The sequence below is a fragment of the Bison bison genome, unplaced genomic scaffold (assembly GCF_000754665.1).
Source record: "Bison bison bison isolate TAMUID 2011002044 unplaced genomic scaffold, Bison_UMD1.0 scf7180017864035, whole genome shotgun sequence".
In the NCBI taxonomy this organism is placed as follows: Eukaryota; Metazoa; Chordata; class Mammalia; order Artiodactyla; family Bovidae; genus Bison; species Bison bison.
The window spans coordinates 16,110,623-16,127,066 of record NW_011494607.1 but is presented as its reverse complement, the minus strand read 5'-3'; the positions used below and the strand labels follow the sequence as shown (position 1 = coordinate 16,127,066).

General features: G+C 37.9%; 2 protein-coding genes across 2 annotated transcripts in view; both read right to left on the bottom strand.

The window, feature by feature from the left end:
* FHL5 (four and a half LIM domains 5) overlaps nt 1-193 on the bottom strand; it is a 52,693-nt gene extending 52,500 nt beyond the window's left edge. Inside the window, exon 1 of the mRNA XM_010834728.1 lies at nt 1-193. The gene's annotated coding sequence lies outside the window, so the exon portion shown is untranslated.
* An 8,315-nt stretch (nt 194-8,508) lies between these two features.
* UFL1 (UFM1-specific ligase 1) overlaps nt 8,509-16,444 on the bottom strand; it is a 67,922-nt gene continuing 59,986 nt past the window's right edge. Inside the window, exons 16-19 of the mRNA XM_010834727.1 lie at nt 12,053-12,133; nt 11,654-11,739; nt 10,972-11,152; nt 8,509-10,352 (exon numbers count right to left, since the gene is read on the bottom strand). Coding sequence (XP_010833029.1) covers nt 10,134-10,352; nt 10,972-11,152; nt 11,654-11,739; nt 12,053-12,133 — 567 coding nt within the window. The 3' untranslated portion in view covers nt 8,509-10,133. The remainder of the gene's footprint in view (nt 10,353-10,971; nt 11,153-11,653; nt 11,740-12,052; nt 12,134-16,444) is intronic.

Below are 16,444 nucleotides of genomic sequence, written 5' to 3'. Positions count from 1 at the left end.
GGATGAAAGGAGAATATATGATGATTTACTTTCCCCTCCAACACATTCATATGTTACCTCCAAGAGGTACAGAATGGGCCACCAAAACTGAGGGTCCCTCCCTACTGCAGCCTTTTTAACTTTGTGGAAGAAAATAGGAGGGTGTGTGGGTTTCCTCCAAGTCTTGTGACATGTACATAGCTGACTCCTACTGGGCTGAAAAAGCACTCGTCAATTTTTACTTAAAATTATGAGTAGCAAATTCTCTGCAGGACATCCTTAAAGGGAAATCCTGCCAGAATTAGTACATGAAACGTCTAGATAATCTCCAGAAAGTTTAAAGTATAAAGTGCACATACAGACATTCACATACACTCAAGAAATTCCCACTGCCTAGGCTAAATTGAGGGTATATTTAAATTAAAACATTTTTTCTATAGACAATGATGTATTTCCTGTTTTTTGTTTTTTTGTTTTTTTTTGGTTGTTGTTATTATTGCTGTTATTTCAGTGACAGAATCCTTCTTATGGGTTGCTGTGTGCTATGCTTAGTCGCTCAGTCATGGCTGACTCTGCGACCCCATGGACTGTAGCCTGCCAGGCTCCTCTGTCCATAGGGATTCTCTCCAGGCAAGAATACTGGAGTGGGTTGCCATGCCCTTCTTCAGAGGATATTCCCAACCCAGGGATTGAACCCAGGTCTCCTGCATTGCAGGCAGATTCTTTACTGTCTGAGCCACCAGGGAAGCCCCCAAATACTGGAGTGGGTAGCCTATCCATTCTCCAGGAGTTCTTCCCATCTCAGGAATCAAACTGGAGTCTCCTGCATTGCAGGCAGCTATTTTACCAACTGAGCTAAAATCAGATCTTCTTATAGGTTAGAAATGGACAAATTACAGAGCTTTTTTGTTGAAATATCTGGAAAGAGATGAGGCCCGATGTTCTCACCTGTATCGTTTTTGGTAGCTTGAGAGATGAATCGTGGGGTGTGGCCTCTATCACTGCCTTCCTGGGAAATTGGTGAACTTTGAGCCTTAGACCTGACTCAGATAACTCAAAGTAGTTACTGCTTCCTGCACCTGAACTGTGGACCTGGCCTTCCCTGCTGCTGCCTCTTTCCCTATGAGCTGGCAACAATTGTTATGTCACGTCCATGGCTGTATGACTTCACTTAAGCACAAACTCAGGCTTTTGAAATCTGAAGTCAAAACTTAAAAAGTGGCAAGATATTTCAGGAGCTGGATCTAAAGAAATGTTTGAATACTGAACTAATCTACAACAGGAATTCTCAGTGGGTCATATTTATCTATAAAGCAGGTGACATTTACTTTTAATCTCTCTGTTTAAGGCCATTTCTTCAGTTTGTAAAGGTGGGTGAGGAAGGAAATGTTCTGCTTTAACGCCATCTATTCCCAGACCAAACTTGACCTGTCCTTGTTCGAGGTGCCAAAGAAATATGTTAATGTTTTCTGAGGTCAAACTCAGTTACATACAATCAAAAAACTGGAGCTAGGGAAATATATAAAGGCAGTCAACTCAGTGCCTTGTTATTCACCTGACTTTGATGATAAAGATATTATGAAAATGAAAACATTGTGATGAGCAGCAACAAATTGATTCAGTGAAAGGACAAGAGAACATTCAAACTATTATAAAACATTCAATCTAACATAAAACCTATTATTAGTAATAGCTTTTAATTCTTATGATGCCATGGGCAGACTGGCATTAATTTTCTCCTTTTAAAGGTGAGGAAGTAGAGTCCAGGAGTTATAAAGTCGCCTATGTCCCCATGTAGTTATGGAACCCTCTTTATTGCCCCTGTGTTTTCCTGAGAGGGTAATCTTCATTCACGCATCCGACCTAAGATCCTCCCGCTCCATTCTCAAACTATTCCACGTAGCTCCATTAAGCTCATAAAATATCTTAGTTAACACTCCTAAGAGTAACTGTCTTTAATCTTACCTGAAATTTCTCATCTCTGCCATGTCCATTTCTTTTTGAAACTCTCTTCCCTTGGTCTCACTAAATCATTCTCTCTTAATTTTCTCCTTGGGCTTAGCATCTTCAGCCTCCTTTCCCTTTATTCACCTCACCCTTCCCTAGAACTTCATTGTCAGTTCAGAATGCTTCTCTACACTCTCCATGGGTTTTCTCATGAAAACGATTAGTAATATATTATGACTGTTAAGCCTGTATTCTCAGCTGGTATTGCTGTCTAAGGTTCTAGGCCTGTATCCTATTGTCTGTTCACTTGTATCCTCTTTGCACAGAGGTCCGTAGGCCTCCCAAACAAACACTTTTATCTTTTCCCCACCTCTCACTGTACAGATGAGGTCTGCTGCATTTCCTGTCTCAGGACATGGCACAATCACCTAATCCATCATACCTTGGACTTGTCACTTTCCTCAGTTAGTCTCCACCATCCCCATCATTCATCCCCATCCTCAACTTCTGGTGGTTCTACTTTGTTAAATATTTCCTAGATTTGTCATTATCCCTGCATTCTGGCCCTCACATTTCTCACTTGGATTGTTGTTGCTGCTGCTGCTGCTGCTAAGTCGCTTCAGTCGTGTCTGACTCTGTGCAACCCCATAGATGGCAGCCCACCAGGCTCCCCTGTCCCTGGGATTCTCCAGGCAAGAACACTGGAGTGGGGTGCCATTTCCTTCTCCAGTGCATGAAAGTGAAAAGTCAAAGTGAAGTCGCTCAGTCCTGTCCGACTCTTCACTACCCCATGGACTGCAGCCTACCTGGCTCCTCCGTCCATGGGATTTTCCAGGCAAGAGTACTGGAGTGGGGTGCCACTGCCTTCTCCAGGATTGTTGTTATCAGTCATAAAACATTTGGCATCTACCTCAGTCTAGTTCCCTTCTATAATTTCTTTGTATCACTATAAAACAATATTTAAAGATATATTTATTGAATTATAAAATACATGCTTCTTGCAGAAAGTCTGAAATAATGAAAAACATTGTTTAAAATGACTTGAAATCCAAGAGACAGTCACAAGTTGTCACTCAAATATCTTTGAAATATTCTGTATGCATACATGTAGCTATACGAGGAAATGTTTATGTATTTTCATGCAAATGCTTACACAGCTATAGTTAAATACGTTTAATAAGAAAATCAAAACCACACTGCATATATCTTTTTTACTTAATATACTGTGATTTTCCAAATCCAATATTTTTGAAGTGGCTGTAAATAATGGCTGCAACATAATGAAGTATGTGATGGAATAATGTTTCCTCTTTTTTCTCTATGATCTGTTTTCTTCAACACCAAAACTTAGCCTCAGCATTTATAATTTATGACTCACAAGACTTAGATTCTTGTGGGAAAGAGAGAAGAAAAAAAAATAGAACACTCTAAGTTCATTAATTTAAACTTAAACATTTAGTTTAAGGCTGCACTTTACTAGTAAGTAAAGACAGTTTAGTAGGAAAACAATTTGCTAAAATGATTTTTTCTTCTTTATAATGAATAATGAACACAGAAGAAAACCTGTGGGGATTTTGTCATAGCTTGACTAGTCAGAGAAAGGACTTTTCTTTGGTGGAAGACTGCCTCCATTCCTTGAGAGATGTATCATCCACATTTCTATCAGAGGCTGGGGGGAAAAGATTTGTACACGTTTTTAAGTTCACATTTTACTTCTCAGGAGACACTGATCTCACAAATAATACATACATTTTAAAGGATTTTGGCAAACTGTCAAGTTGCCTTTTAGAATGGATGATCTTTTTAAAAGACAATCACCTCACTTCCCTGATTAATCTTTAAAGGCAATCTCTTGCTTTTAGGAGAATGGCTAACTTCTCAGCTTAAATGTAAGCCATTTTGTGATTCCTCCTCCTCTAGTCTCTCCAGCTTCATCTTACACTACTTCCCAAATCATTTTTCGTATTTCTCATACTTTAGGAATTCCAAAATTTCTTGCTTCATATTATCTTAGTAGTCTGGAATCTCCTTTTCTTTGTCCAGAAATGCCCTTACCAGGCTAGTCCTACTTTTCTTAAGGGTCACCTCTAGCTGGTTCAGTTCCCCTCCCTGCAGTGCAAGACAGTTTGACTTTCTTCTCCCATTACATCCTCTGCTTGCTGCTCTCTCAACACTGTATTGAACTATAACTGTTGATTCTTGCCATCACCTTGAAAGCAAGACACATTTTTAAGATCTGTATTCTTATTCTTTGTACTTAGTTGTCTTACAGGATCCAGATTATTGAGCCAAGGATTGAAACTCACCATGTCCTCTCTTTCCTCCATCACACCCCAATATAATCCCTTCCTTCCTGCTCTTCAAACACACATTCAAGTTAAGTCTTACTACTAATCATTGAAGAGGAACAGAGGTGCAAATAGAGACAAGCCTGGTAAAACACATAAAACAACATTGGGGACCTTAAAAAATTTAATACCTGTTTAATGTAGTAGTTCCTTCTTTTTGTGTGTGATGGAATAAACAGTGTGTGTTTATGTGTGATTTAATACCTGTTTAATGTAGTAGTTCCTTCTTTTTGTGTGTAAATGGAATAAACAGTTTTTGAAGATCCAAAAGTCAGGCTTGCTTTCTTAATGATTTGGAAAAAGTCTGACCTGGGTTCTATTTTTTTTTTTTTAATTTATTTATAGTTGATTTACCATGTTTCAGATATATAGCAAAGTGACTTTTTAATGATATATGTATGTATATATATACACACACACATATATGTGTGTACACACACACACACATATATGTGTGTACACACACACACACACACACTTCCCTGGTGGCTCAGATGGTACAGAATCTGCCTACAATGCAAGAAACCCAGGTTCGATCCCTGGGTCAGGAAGATCCCTTGGAGAGGGAAATGGCAACCCACTCCAGTATCCTTGCCTGGAAAATCTCATGGGCAGAGAAGCCTGGCAGGCTACAGTCCATGGGGTCACAAACAATTGGACACAACTGAGTGACTAACACTAAAACACACACACACACAAATATATACATATATATTTTTCAGATTTCCCCCCATTATTGGTTATTATCAGATATTGAATATAGTTTCCTGTGCTATACAGCAGGTCCTTATTATCTATTTTATCTGAAATTCCTAACTTATCTCCCCTCTACCCACTGCTATCCCCTCTGGTAACCATAAATTTGTTTTCTATGTCTGTGAGTCTATTTCTGTTTTGTAAACAAGTTCACTTATATGGGCTTCCTGGGTGGTGCCAAGGAAATGGCAACACACTTCAGTATTCATGCCTGGAGAATCCCATGGACAGAGGAGCCTAGAGGGCTACAGTCCATAGGGTCACAAAGAGACACGACTGACGTGACATAGTACGCATGCGTTTTTTAGATTCTATGTGATACTGTGTCTCTCTGACTTGATTTAATTAGTATGAAAGTTTAGGTCCATCCGTGTTATTGCAAATGGCATTATTTCATTCTTTTTTAATGGCTGAGTAATATACTATAGGAAAAGTGAAAGTTGCTCAGTCGTGTCTGACTCTCTGCAACCCCATGGACTGTACAGGCCATGGAATTCTCCAGGCCAGAATATTGGAGTGAGTAGCTTTTCCTTTCTCCAGGGGATCTTCCTGACCCAGGGATCGAACCCAGGTCTCCTGCATTGCAGGTGGATTCTTTACCAGCTGAGCCACAAGGGAAGCCCCATATACTATATATCTCTCTGTGTATAACATACATGCCACATCTTCTCTTTCCATGTATGTTTTGATGGACATTTATAGGCTTCTTTCATGTGCTGGCTACTGTTAAGTAGTGCTGCTGTGAACACTGGGGTGCATGTATCCTTTCAAATTAGAGTTTTTGTCTTTTCAGGGTATGTGCCCAGGAGTGGATTGCTAGATCATATGGCAACTCCATCTTTAGTATTTAAGAAACCTCCATACTGTGCTCAGTAGTGGCTGCACCAATTTATATCCCCACAAACAGTGCAGGAGGTTTTCTTTTTCTCTGTACCCTCTTGAGCACTGTTTATAAACTTTTTGATGGCCATTCTGACCAGTGTGTGGTGATACACCTCACTGTAGTTTTGATTTGCATTTTTCTAATAATTATGATGTTGAGCATCTTTTGTTTTTTTTTTTACTTTTTTTTAAACTTTACAATATTGTATTGGTTTTGCCAAATATCGAAATGAATCCACCACAGGTATACATGTGTTCCCCATCCTGAACCCTCCTCCCTCCTCCCTCCCCATACCATCCCTCTGGGTCATCCCAGTGCACCAGCCCCAAGCATCCAGTATCGTGCATCGAACCTGGACTGGTGACTCGTTTCATACCTGATAGTATACATGTTTCAATGCCATTCTCCCAAATCTTCCCACCCTCTCCCTCTCCCAGAGTCCATAAGACTGTTCTATACATCAGTGTCTCTTTTGCTGTCTCGTATACAGGGTAATTGTTACCATCTTTCTAAATTCCATATATATGTGTTAGTATACTGTAAATACCCATTGACTATCTGTATGTTTTCTTTGGAGAAATGTCTATTTAGATGCATTGCCTATTTTTTAATTGCTTTTTTGTTATTGAGTTGTATGAGCTGTTTGTATATTTTGGAAATGAATCCCTTATCAGTCACATCATTTGTAAATACATTCTACCTTTTGAGGGATGTCTCTCCATTTTCTTTGTGGTTTCTCTTGCTGTGCAAGGCTCTTAGGTTTAACTAGGTCCCATTTTAAAACTTCTGTTTTTCTTTACGTTACTCTAGGAGATAGATCAAAAAGTTACTATTTATGTATAAGAGTTTTCTGTGTGTTTTCCTCTGCAAATTTTATTGTATCGTCTTACATTTAGGTCTTTAACTCTATTGAGTCTATTTTTTTAATATGGTGTTAAGAGAATGTTGTAATTTCATTATTTTACATGCAGCTGTCCACTTATGGAAGACTTTTTTCGACTGTATGTTTTCCTTCTTTGCTGTAGATAATTGACCTTAAACACATGGGCTTATTTCTGGATTCGATTCTGTTCCACTGATCTGTGTGTCTGTTTGTGTGTCAGTATCATACTTATTTACTGTAGCTTTATATTCTTAAGTCAGGGAGCGGGATTCTTCCAGCTCTTTCTCGAAAGTGTTTTGGCTATTTGAGGTCTTTTGTGTTTACATACAATTAACAATTTTTTGTTCCAGTTCTGTGAAAAATACAATTGGTAATTTGATAGGGATTACACTGAATCTGTAAAATGCCTTGAGTAGTATGGTTATTTCAACAATATTCTTTTAATCCAAGCACATGGTAATCTCTTTCCATCTGTTTGTGTGGGCTTCAGTTTATCAGCATCTTAGAGTTTTCTGAGTACAGATCTTTTGCAGTTAAGTTTATTCCTAGGTATCCTATTCTTCTTTATATGGGTTTCCTTATTTCTAAAATTTCATTGTTAGCGTACAGAAATGTAGTGGATTTCTGTGTATTTATTTTGTATCCTGCAACTTGACTGAATTCATTGGTGAGCCCTAGTAGTTTTCTGGTAGTATCCTCAGGATTTTCTATGTATAGTATCATGTCATCTGCAAATAGGGACAGTTTTACTTCTTTTCCAATTTGTATTCATTTCTTTTTCTTCCATTGCTGTGGAGTCCTGGGTTCTATTTATTCTCCTGTGTAGTGTGGCCTTCAGAGGGGAACAACTTGAGTGAATCTGTAGGCTATTTTAATAGCCATAACTTTAATAGTGCTCTCAGATTTTGTGGAAAATCTACATGCCAAAATTTATAAATTTCTTTCTTTCATTTTCCTTATATACTGTGTACACTGGGGTCAAAGGCTTCATTGGTATTAGTCAAAGAGAGCAAAACTTCCATTGTCCCCACCCAACTCATGTAAGTTAGTTCTTGATAGAAAAAAAATCCCATTTGGCTGTGTGTCAAGTGGCATTTCTGAGGAAGGAATGAACTGTTTCTTTTCACTCTACAGACACACTCTTCAGATTACTGCCGCACTTTGACTTCACCCTTGGTGCTTCATGGTCTGACTAAAGTACATTCTCCAAAAAGTTCAAGATGGGTCTATATTCAGGTTAAGCAACTTCTACATTTATTTTTCTAATTTCATATTAAGGTCTTTTTGGGAAATACACTGTGATTTTTGCTTAACATATGCCATTGTTCATTGACTCTGATGGTCAGAAATGAGTTTCCTTTGACTATTCAAAAACAAATGGTCTGGAGAGAGAACATATGAACATAAATACCTGAGCATATTATTCAAATATCCCTGCCATTATGTGCAATAGTAAGAAGTACTAATAGCAGATAAAAGTTCAGCTATACATTTGCTGAAATCCAGGTAACTGAAAATGATTTATTAAGGTGAAATGGTTCATGAATGGCAAACTTGCAAGGAATAAAAGGCACAGAGGACTATGGAACTATTTTTGTGTACAAACGTAATAAAATCCTCTAAAAATATTCAGAATAAAAATTTTAAAATGTAAATACATTACACATATACATCAATCCTAGTAGTTAAAGTGGAAGATTCAAAGCACATAAAATAGAAAGAGAACTTTATTCTAAATAACATTCTTAAATCTGCCCATTAAGAGCACAGTAAACATTTAACAGTTTTTGTTTTATTAATGAAATTAGATTTTTACATACAAAATCAGCTAAGTAATTTTATTTACAAAAATAATAAAAAACTGCTTATTCACTGTGGAAAAATAACCATTTTGATAAAAGAAAAAGAATTTAATGAAAGTTTAATGCAACAAAGTAAGAATGGCTTTTTGTTTCATTGTCTGATACTTTGACTTAAATGTGGATTACTTGGTATCTCTTGAAACCTAAGTAATAAGATCTTTAAACAAGCACTGAATAAAAAATTAGGTTGGGTGTATTCTGGAACCTGAATCAACACGACTAAGTGGAGTTTGTGGTCACAGAGGATTTGTCATTTTTCTTCTTTGCCCTTATGAAAATACATTAATAGAAAATTACCAATGGAAAATATTTTAAAATTTGTTATATTCCTATCAACTTTGACATTGCTTAGCAAATTTATTAATTTCTTTCAATCAATGTTAATACTTTGTCTAGAATTAGGGTAGAGGTAGACTGATCTTTGTATTCAAACATTTTAAAACATTGTTTTAAATGCCATATAAGGAATAATATAGTATTTTTTTAAATATTGGAGATTTAATTTACTATTTTAAATAATTCCTTTTTTATATACAATAAGTTGTTGCTTAAAACTCATTTGATTAAAATTATTACTCCAAGGAACTATTTTAGTCTTTTAATTGCTAATCTTTATAAATTAAGAATACCTATTTCTAAATAAGTTTCTATTTTTGAAAAAAAGAAGTCCCAACGATTTAAATGCATTATAGATCCCCTACAACAAAGTATTAGGTGACAGTGTCTACTGATATGAAAAATGAAATTCAGAAATGCAAACTGGGTTATAGAAAACTATTTGTACTACATTTTTAGTAAATGTGATTTAACACCTGTAAGTAGTAAATTACTACTTTTTCTCTCACTCTTGTTAGCATCTTATTTTAGAATAGAGCACAGAAATGCATGGGACTCTCAGGTATTCTTCTATATCTGTAAACACATCCCTGAAGCCCCCAGACACACAGAAGTTCACTCTTGTGGGGGAAATGAGAGGCCTTCAGTTGGCAAACTTCTTTTGAAGCGTTCTCTATTAATTTTAAAGAAAAATACACTATTTTCATTTTGATACTAAAGGTTTTTCCTTTCTTTAAAAGACACTGACCACATTTTAAGTTTCTATGAAAATTATATTTACACATGTCACCTGAAATCTAGTAACACAACAAAAGAGTCCTTTCCTAGAGATAAAAGATATCAGAAAATTTATTTTTCATTCACCTTCTAGGAAGAAAATAAACTTGAAATGTATAATTTTTAGAATAATGTGAAAAAGAAACCTTCCATGGAGAGCCCAATTTACAAAAATTTACATTTTTTTAAACTTACAATGAATACAGTGCTACTGTTTTAACTGAATTGTGGGTGTGGGAGGTGCTATTGGGATTCTGGACTGTGAAATGAGTATTTTTTTTTTTTTTTGGTAACCACTCACCTTTAACTTATTTAAAGGGAAAAATATTTACTGTATGACAACATTAAGTAAATTAAAATCATCACTCTTCTGTCACTGATGACTTCCTAGATTTGAGAACAAGGTCTTTAATGGATGAGGAAAGCTCCTGAAGTTCTTTACGAGTTGTATTGATGATATCCTCTTGTTCTTTGTCTAATTCATCACTCAAGGGATCTTCTCCCTGCCCAGTCTTCTTATTTTGACTGACTAAATGCTTTACAACCAAACCTTGATACTTTACTAAAAGAGCATGTTGATCCTGTGAAAAGAGAAAGGAGAGCAAAGTTAACAAACACGACTTAATTTTCTGTGGGACAAAGTAAGATTTATTCAACCATTATACACTGCAGGTCTTCATCTTTACAAATTACTGGTCATAGAAGTAGAAAGCTGAATCTAGCAAGGTCCTTGCTCTCAAGGAGGTTCCTTGCTCTCAAGGAGGTTAGTTTGGGGGAGATAAAACATGAATACAGATAGTTTTAATGTAAGTTGACTGAGCTGGGTTCTATCACCAAAGATAAAGTGACATGAAAGTTCAAAGAAGCCAGTTTACTTCTAGCTGAGAAGTCCCTCAGAAGAATGTGTGTTGGGTAAGACTTTTTGAGCTGATTCTTGAAGGACAGGTTAAACCTGCATAAACTGAAATGGAAGACTGAACATTGTTATATCACTTCCAAAAGCTTAATTTCTAAATTCAGAATATTCTTTACCATAGATCTTAAAGGATCCTGAAACATTCCTGAACTATGCTGAGTTTTAAAAATCAATCTCCTCCTTCACTGTTCTCATTCCAGGAAGCAGAAACATGATGTTAGTACACTCAAAATATTCAGAATCTAAAAGTTTTAAAAGTTTCAAGTACACTGAAAATATAATACCTCTGGAATTTTACTACTCAGAAAAGCAATGATCTGGGGGACACATCTTCCAGGTGCATGGAGCATGCTATGGGTTGAGAATTGAAACAACAGAACCGACGTGAGATGCAGAGTAAGAGCAGGGTCTTCTGTGACTTTTAGCTGTTCAACCAGTGCTTGTCGATGCTGAAACAGTACCTGCCTAAACAAAGTAACATAGAAAGTAACATAAGCATGTTATCATATTCTAACAAGTTCTCACCAATTTCAGTTCTTCCCTTCTGTACTCATTTTTAGGTTTCATAAACAATTTAAGGGACCTTTTATGCAACAGACACATAGTTCTGAACAGCACTGATAAACTAATATGCTAAAAATAGAAAAACTATATAGATTGAGAATCTCTGATGTATAGTTTTTCTAAGTATGCTTTTTATTTTGAATTGTAGGGTATCAAACAGAAGTGCCGTGGTTTAAATAAGGCTTCCTATAAAGAAGGTCTTAAGGCTAATAAGAATTATTAATTCCTAGGCTTGATCAGATATGGGATTAAGAACTCTGATACCTTATTCCATTGGGTCAGAGAGGGACACTTAAGGATATGAAGACTGACTACGTTTGAAGGTCTATAGCCACTTAGATACAACAGTTCTCTTTGCAGGATTCAGACAGACTCCAATTTCAGACATTAATTCAGTGTTACCTTTCTCTTTTTTTGTCTCCCTTCTTCAACATAATATCACAAGCTTCTGCTGCAGAATCCAGACAAGCAAGAAAGTCTTCTATGCTCTGGAAAGGTATTTAAACCATTATTTACTTTTATAAACAGTCGCCTAAAGAAAAGCAGTCATTTAATACTGTTTTATAATTTTATGCCCCAAATACAATTTTTAAAAAGGTCATTTTGTCATTAGGTTTGAAACTGTGATTTAGGACTAGACAGTAAAGTGTCCCCAGCTTCGTCTCTTTCTTCACCCTCCAAAGAGATGTCTTGAGTGTAGATGAATAGTTTTAAATTTAGTTTTCAGTTATTTTGATAAAAATCTATTCAAAGATCACAAATTCTAGCTCAAATATCTGAATACAGTAAAACTTTATTTACCTTTTCATTCAGAGAGTTGTGGAGTTTTGTGAGAGCCACTTTTGTTTCTTCTGATAATTTACTTAGAATTTTTTTTCTTACCTATAGGGCAAAAAAAAAAAAAAATCCTTTGAGATTGTATATGCACTACATGTCAAAGCTACAGAGTACATCATGAGAAACGCTGGGCTGGATGAAGCACAAGCTGGAATCAAGACTGCTGGGAGAAATATCAATAACCTCAGATATGCAGATGACACCACCCTTATGGCAGAAAGCGAAGAACTAAAGAGCCTCTTGATGAAAGTGAAAGGGAGTGAAGAAGTTGGCTTAAAGCTCAACATTCAGAAAACTAAGATCATGGCATCTGGTCCCATCACTTCATGGCAAATAGATGGGGAAACAGTGTCAGACTTTATTTTTTTGGGCTCCAAAATCACTGCAGATAGTGATTTCAGCCATGAAATTAAAAGATGCTTACTCCTTGCAAGAAAAGTTATGACCAACCTACACAGCATATTAAAAAGCAGAGACATTACTTTGCCAACAAAGGTCCATCTAGTCAAGGCTATGGTTTTTCCAGTGGTCATGTATGGATGTGAGAGTTGGACTGTGAAGAAAGCTGAGCTCTGAAGAACTGATGCTTTTGAACTGTGGTGTTGGAGAAGACTCTTGAGAGTCCCTTGGACTGCAAGGAGATCCAACCAGTCCATCCTAAAGGAAATCAGTCCTGAATGTTCATTGGAAGGACTGATGTTGAAGATGAAACTCCAATACTTTGGCCACGTGATATGAAGAACTGACTCATTTGAAAAGACCCTGATGCTGGGAAAGACTGAAGGCAGGAGGAGAAGTGGATGACAGAGAATGAGATGGTTGGATGGCATCACCGACTCAATGGACGTGAGTTTTGAGTGAACTCTAGGAGTTGGTGATAGACAGGGAGGCCTGCTGTGCTGCAGTCTATGAGGTCACAAAGTCGGACACGACTGAGTGACTGAACTGAACTGAATATACATTCAAACAAAGCAAAACAAAAAATGTGTATTATCCTTGTTCTTAAATTTCAGACTGCAAACTCAGGATAAAATATGGTAAAATACTTTAACATCAGAACGCTAGTGAACAGCTAGCCAAAGAAGCTAGATGCAGCCTGCACTCATCCCATTTGCTCCTGCAGTAAAACAGGAGGATCAGAGAGCACGTGAGTGAATGAGCACATACCCATTGTTCATCTTGCAAGAAAAAGAGAATCTGGGGTAAGAGGCTGCTCCTTATCTTTTCCATTGTGGTGGGAAGAGTATTTTTCCCTAAGGCCAGTTGTCGGAGCCCCACTCATAAAGATCAAGCGTATCTGTAAGTGAGGGGACTTGAGCCATGGATAGACAGATGCTATAGTGTCTGGTGTGTGGAACTTTACTGCACTCCACCCCAGATATGCTTTGTAAAGTTTGGTGGCATTTGTGGACAGTCTTAATGCTCCTCCTAGTGCAGAAGTGCTAGAGGAGGCCTTACTGGAATGGTGTGGGCAGCAGGCTCTAAAATTACAGTGTCTTGGAGGACTGGACAACCTACTGACTCCTGTCCTCCATGTTACACCGATCTTCCTGTGGCCCTTGAAGGGCATGGGACAGTACCCATGTATTTCCCACAGCGGAGGTTGGCATGCAGGCAGGTACATGAAAAAGTCCACATAGCTGGCACTCACTGTTTGAGCTGAAGAATGGAAGGGAAACAGTGCCTTTCTAGGGTAGGAGGAAGAGATAAATGGACCTCTGGAGGTTTAGGGAGAGTCCTTGATATGAGAAGGAGTTGCATGATAATAAAAACATTTCCCCCAAACAGCCTATCTCACTTATGTGACAAATGTCACATCAGGAGAGGCCACAAGCATTAGGCTGATTTGGTTTGAACTGGATCAATGCCAGTGATAAGCAGTCAGTCTCATAAAGGCCGTTTTGTCTTTCATTCTTCCTAATCTCCAACTTTAAGTGGATCCAGGGTGTGGAAGGAGAGGGGGATGGGGCAGACCATACTTTTCTTCCTCTAGGCAAATGGGAGCCATAGCTCCACCTTACACTGCAAAAAGGGAAGAGAGGAGCTTTGAATTTGAGATTAGAACTTAAGAAAATGAACTGGAGTCAGTCTAAATAAATGAGACAGTGTCACGAAATGAAAATAACTGCAAAGTTATAGAATCTGGTCAGAACTCTGGTAAAGGATATGCAACTCAACAGAAAAAAGGGGTGTGACACAACAATAATTAGGAGAAAATAAAACCTGATTTCAAAATAACTAAACACCATTACTCTTCCCCCTCTCCCCACCTTGTTCTGGCTGTCTCATGGGATTCTAAACTGTTGTGCTAGCCTAGACCTCTAAGAATTGTTAAAATTTCAGCTGCTTTACTTCCTGTCTTTGTGGCAAACACCTCTTCTCCCTGAAGATCCACCTTAGGTAAGCCAGTCTATCTATCCTACCTCTTTGGATAGTCACCTTCATTCTCTGAAAGGTTATCTGGTAAAATTAATTGCAGTCTAGGTCATCTGATTAGCTTAAAAGAAGATTTTGTACATTACAGAGCTTATTTGTGTGTGCATGCTTAGTTAAGCCCAACTTTTTGTGGCCCTCTGGACTACATGGGCCAAATTCAGACTTAAATGGAAGAAAGTAGGGAAAAACACTAGACTACTCAGGTATGACCTAATGATTATACAGTGGAAGTGAGAAATAGATTTAAGGGACTAGATCTGATAGATAGAGTGCCTGATGAACTACGGACGGAGGTTCATGACACTGTACAGGAGACAGGGATCAAGAACATCCCCATGAAAAAGAAATGCAAAAAAGCAAAATGACTGTCTGAGGAGGCCTTACAAATAGCTGTGAAAAGAAGAGAAGCGAAAAGCAAAGGAGAAAAGGAAAGATATAAGTATCTGAATGTAGAGTTCCAAAGAATAGCAAGGAGAGGTAAGAAAGCCTTCCTCTGCGATCAATGCAAAGAAATAGAGGAAAACAACAGAATGGGAAAGACTAGAGATCTCTCCAAGAAAATTAGAGACACCAATGGAACATTTCATGCAAAGATGGTCTTGATAAAGGACAGAAATGGTATGGACCTAACAGAAGTAAGAAGAGGTGGCAAGAATACACAGAAGAACTGTACAAAACAGATCTTCATGACCCAGATAATCACGATGGTGTGATCACTCACCTAGAGCCAGACATCCTGGAATGTGAAGTCAAGTGGGCCTTAGAAAGCATCACTATGAACAAAGTTGGTGGAGGTGATGGAATTCCAGTGGGGCTATTTCAAATCCTGAAAGATGATGCTGTGAAAATGCTGAACTCAACATGCCAGCAAATTTGGAAAACTCAGCAGTGGCCACAGGACTGGAAAAGGTCAGTTTTCATTCCGATCCCAAAGAAAGGCAATGTCAAAGAATGCTCAAACTACTGCACAATTGCACTCATCTCACATGCTAGTAAAGTAATGCTCAACATTCTGTAAGCCAGGCTTCAGCAATATGTGAACTGTGAACTTTCAGATGTTCAAGCTGGTTTTAGAAAAGGCAGAGGAACCAGAGATCAAATTGCCAACATCCGTTGGATCAAGGAAAAAGCAAGAGAGTTCCAAAAAAACATCTATTTCTGCTTTCTTGACTATGCCAAAGCCTTTGACTGTGTGGATCACAATAAACTGTGGAAAATTCTGAAAGAGATGGGAATACCAGACCACCTGACATGCCTCCTGAGAAACCTATATACAGGTCAGGAAGCAACAGTTAGAACTGGACATGGAACAACAGACTGGTTCCAAATAGGAAAAGGAGTACATCAAGGCTGTATATTGTCACCCTGCTTATTTAACTTCTATGCAGAGTACATCATGAGAAACGCTGGGCTGGAAGAAGCACAAGCTGGAATCAAGATTGCCGGGAGAAGTATCAATAACCTCAGATATGCAGACGACACCACCCTTATGGCAGAAAGTGAAGAGGAACTAAAAAGCCTCTTGATGAAAGTGAAAGAGGAGAGTGAAACAGTTGGCTTAAAGCTCAACATTCAGAAAACAAAGATCATGGCATCTGGTCTCATCACTTCATGGGAAATAGATGGGCAAACAGTGGCAACAGTGTCAGACTTTATTTTTTTGGGCTCCAAAATTACTGCAGATGGTGATTGTGGCCATGAAATTAAAAGACGCTTACTCCTTGGAAGGAAAGTTATGACCAACCTAGATAGCACATTCAAAAGCAGAGACATTACTTTGCCAACAAAGGTCCATCTAGTCAAGGCTATGGTTTTTCCAGTGGTCATGTGTGGATGTGAGAGTTGGACTGTGAAGAAAGCTGAGCGCCAAAGAATTGATGCTTTTGAGCTGTGGTGTTGGAGAAGACTCTTGAGAGAGAT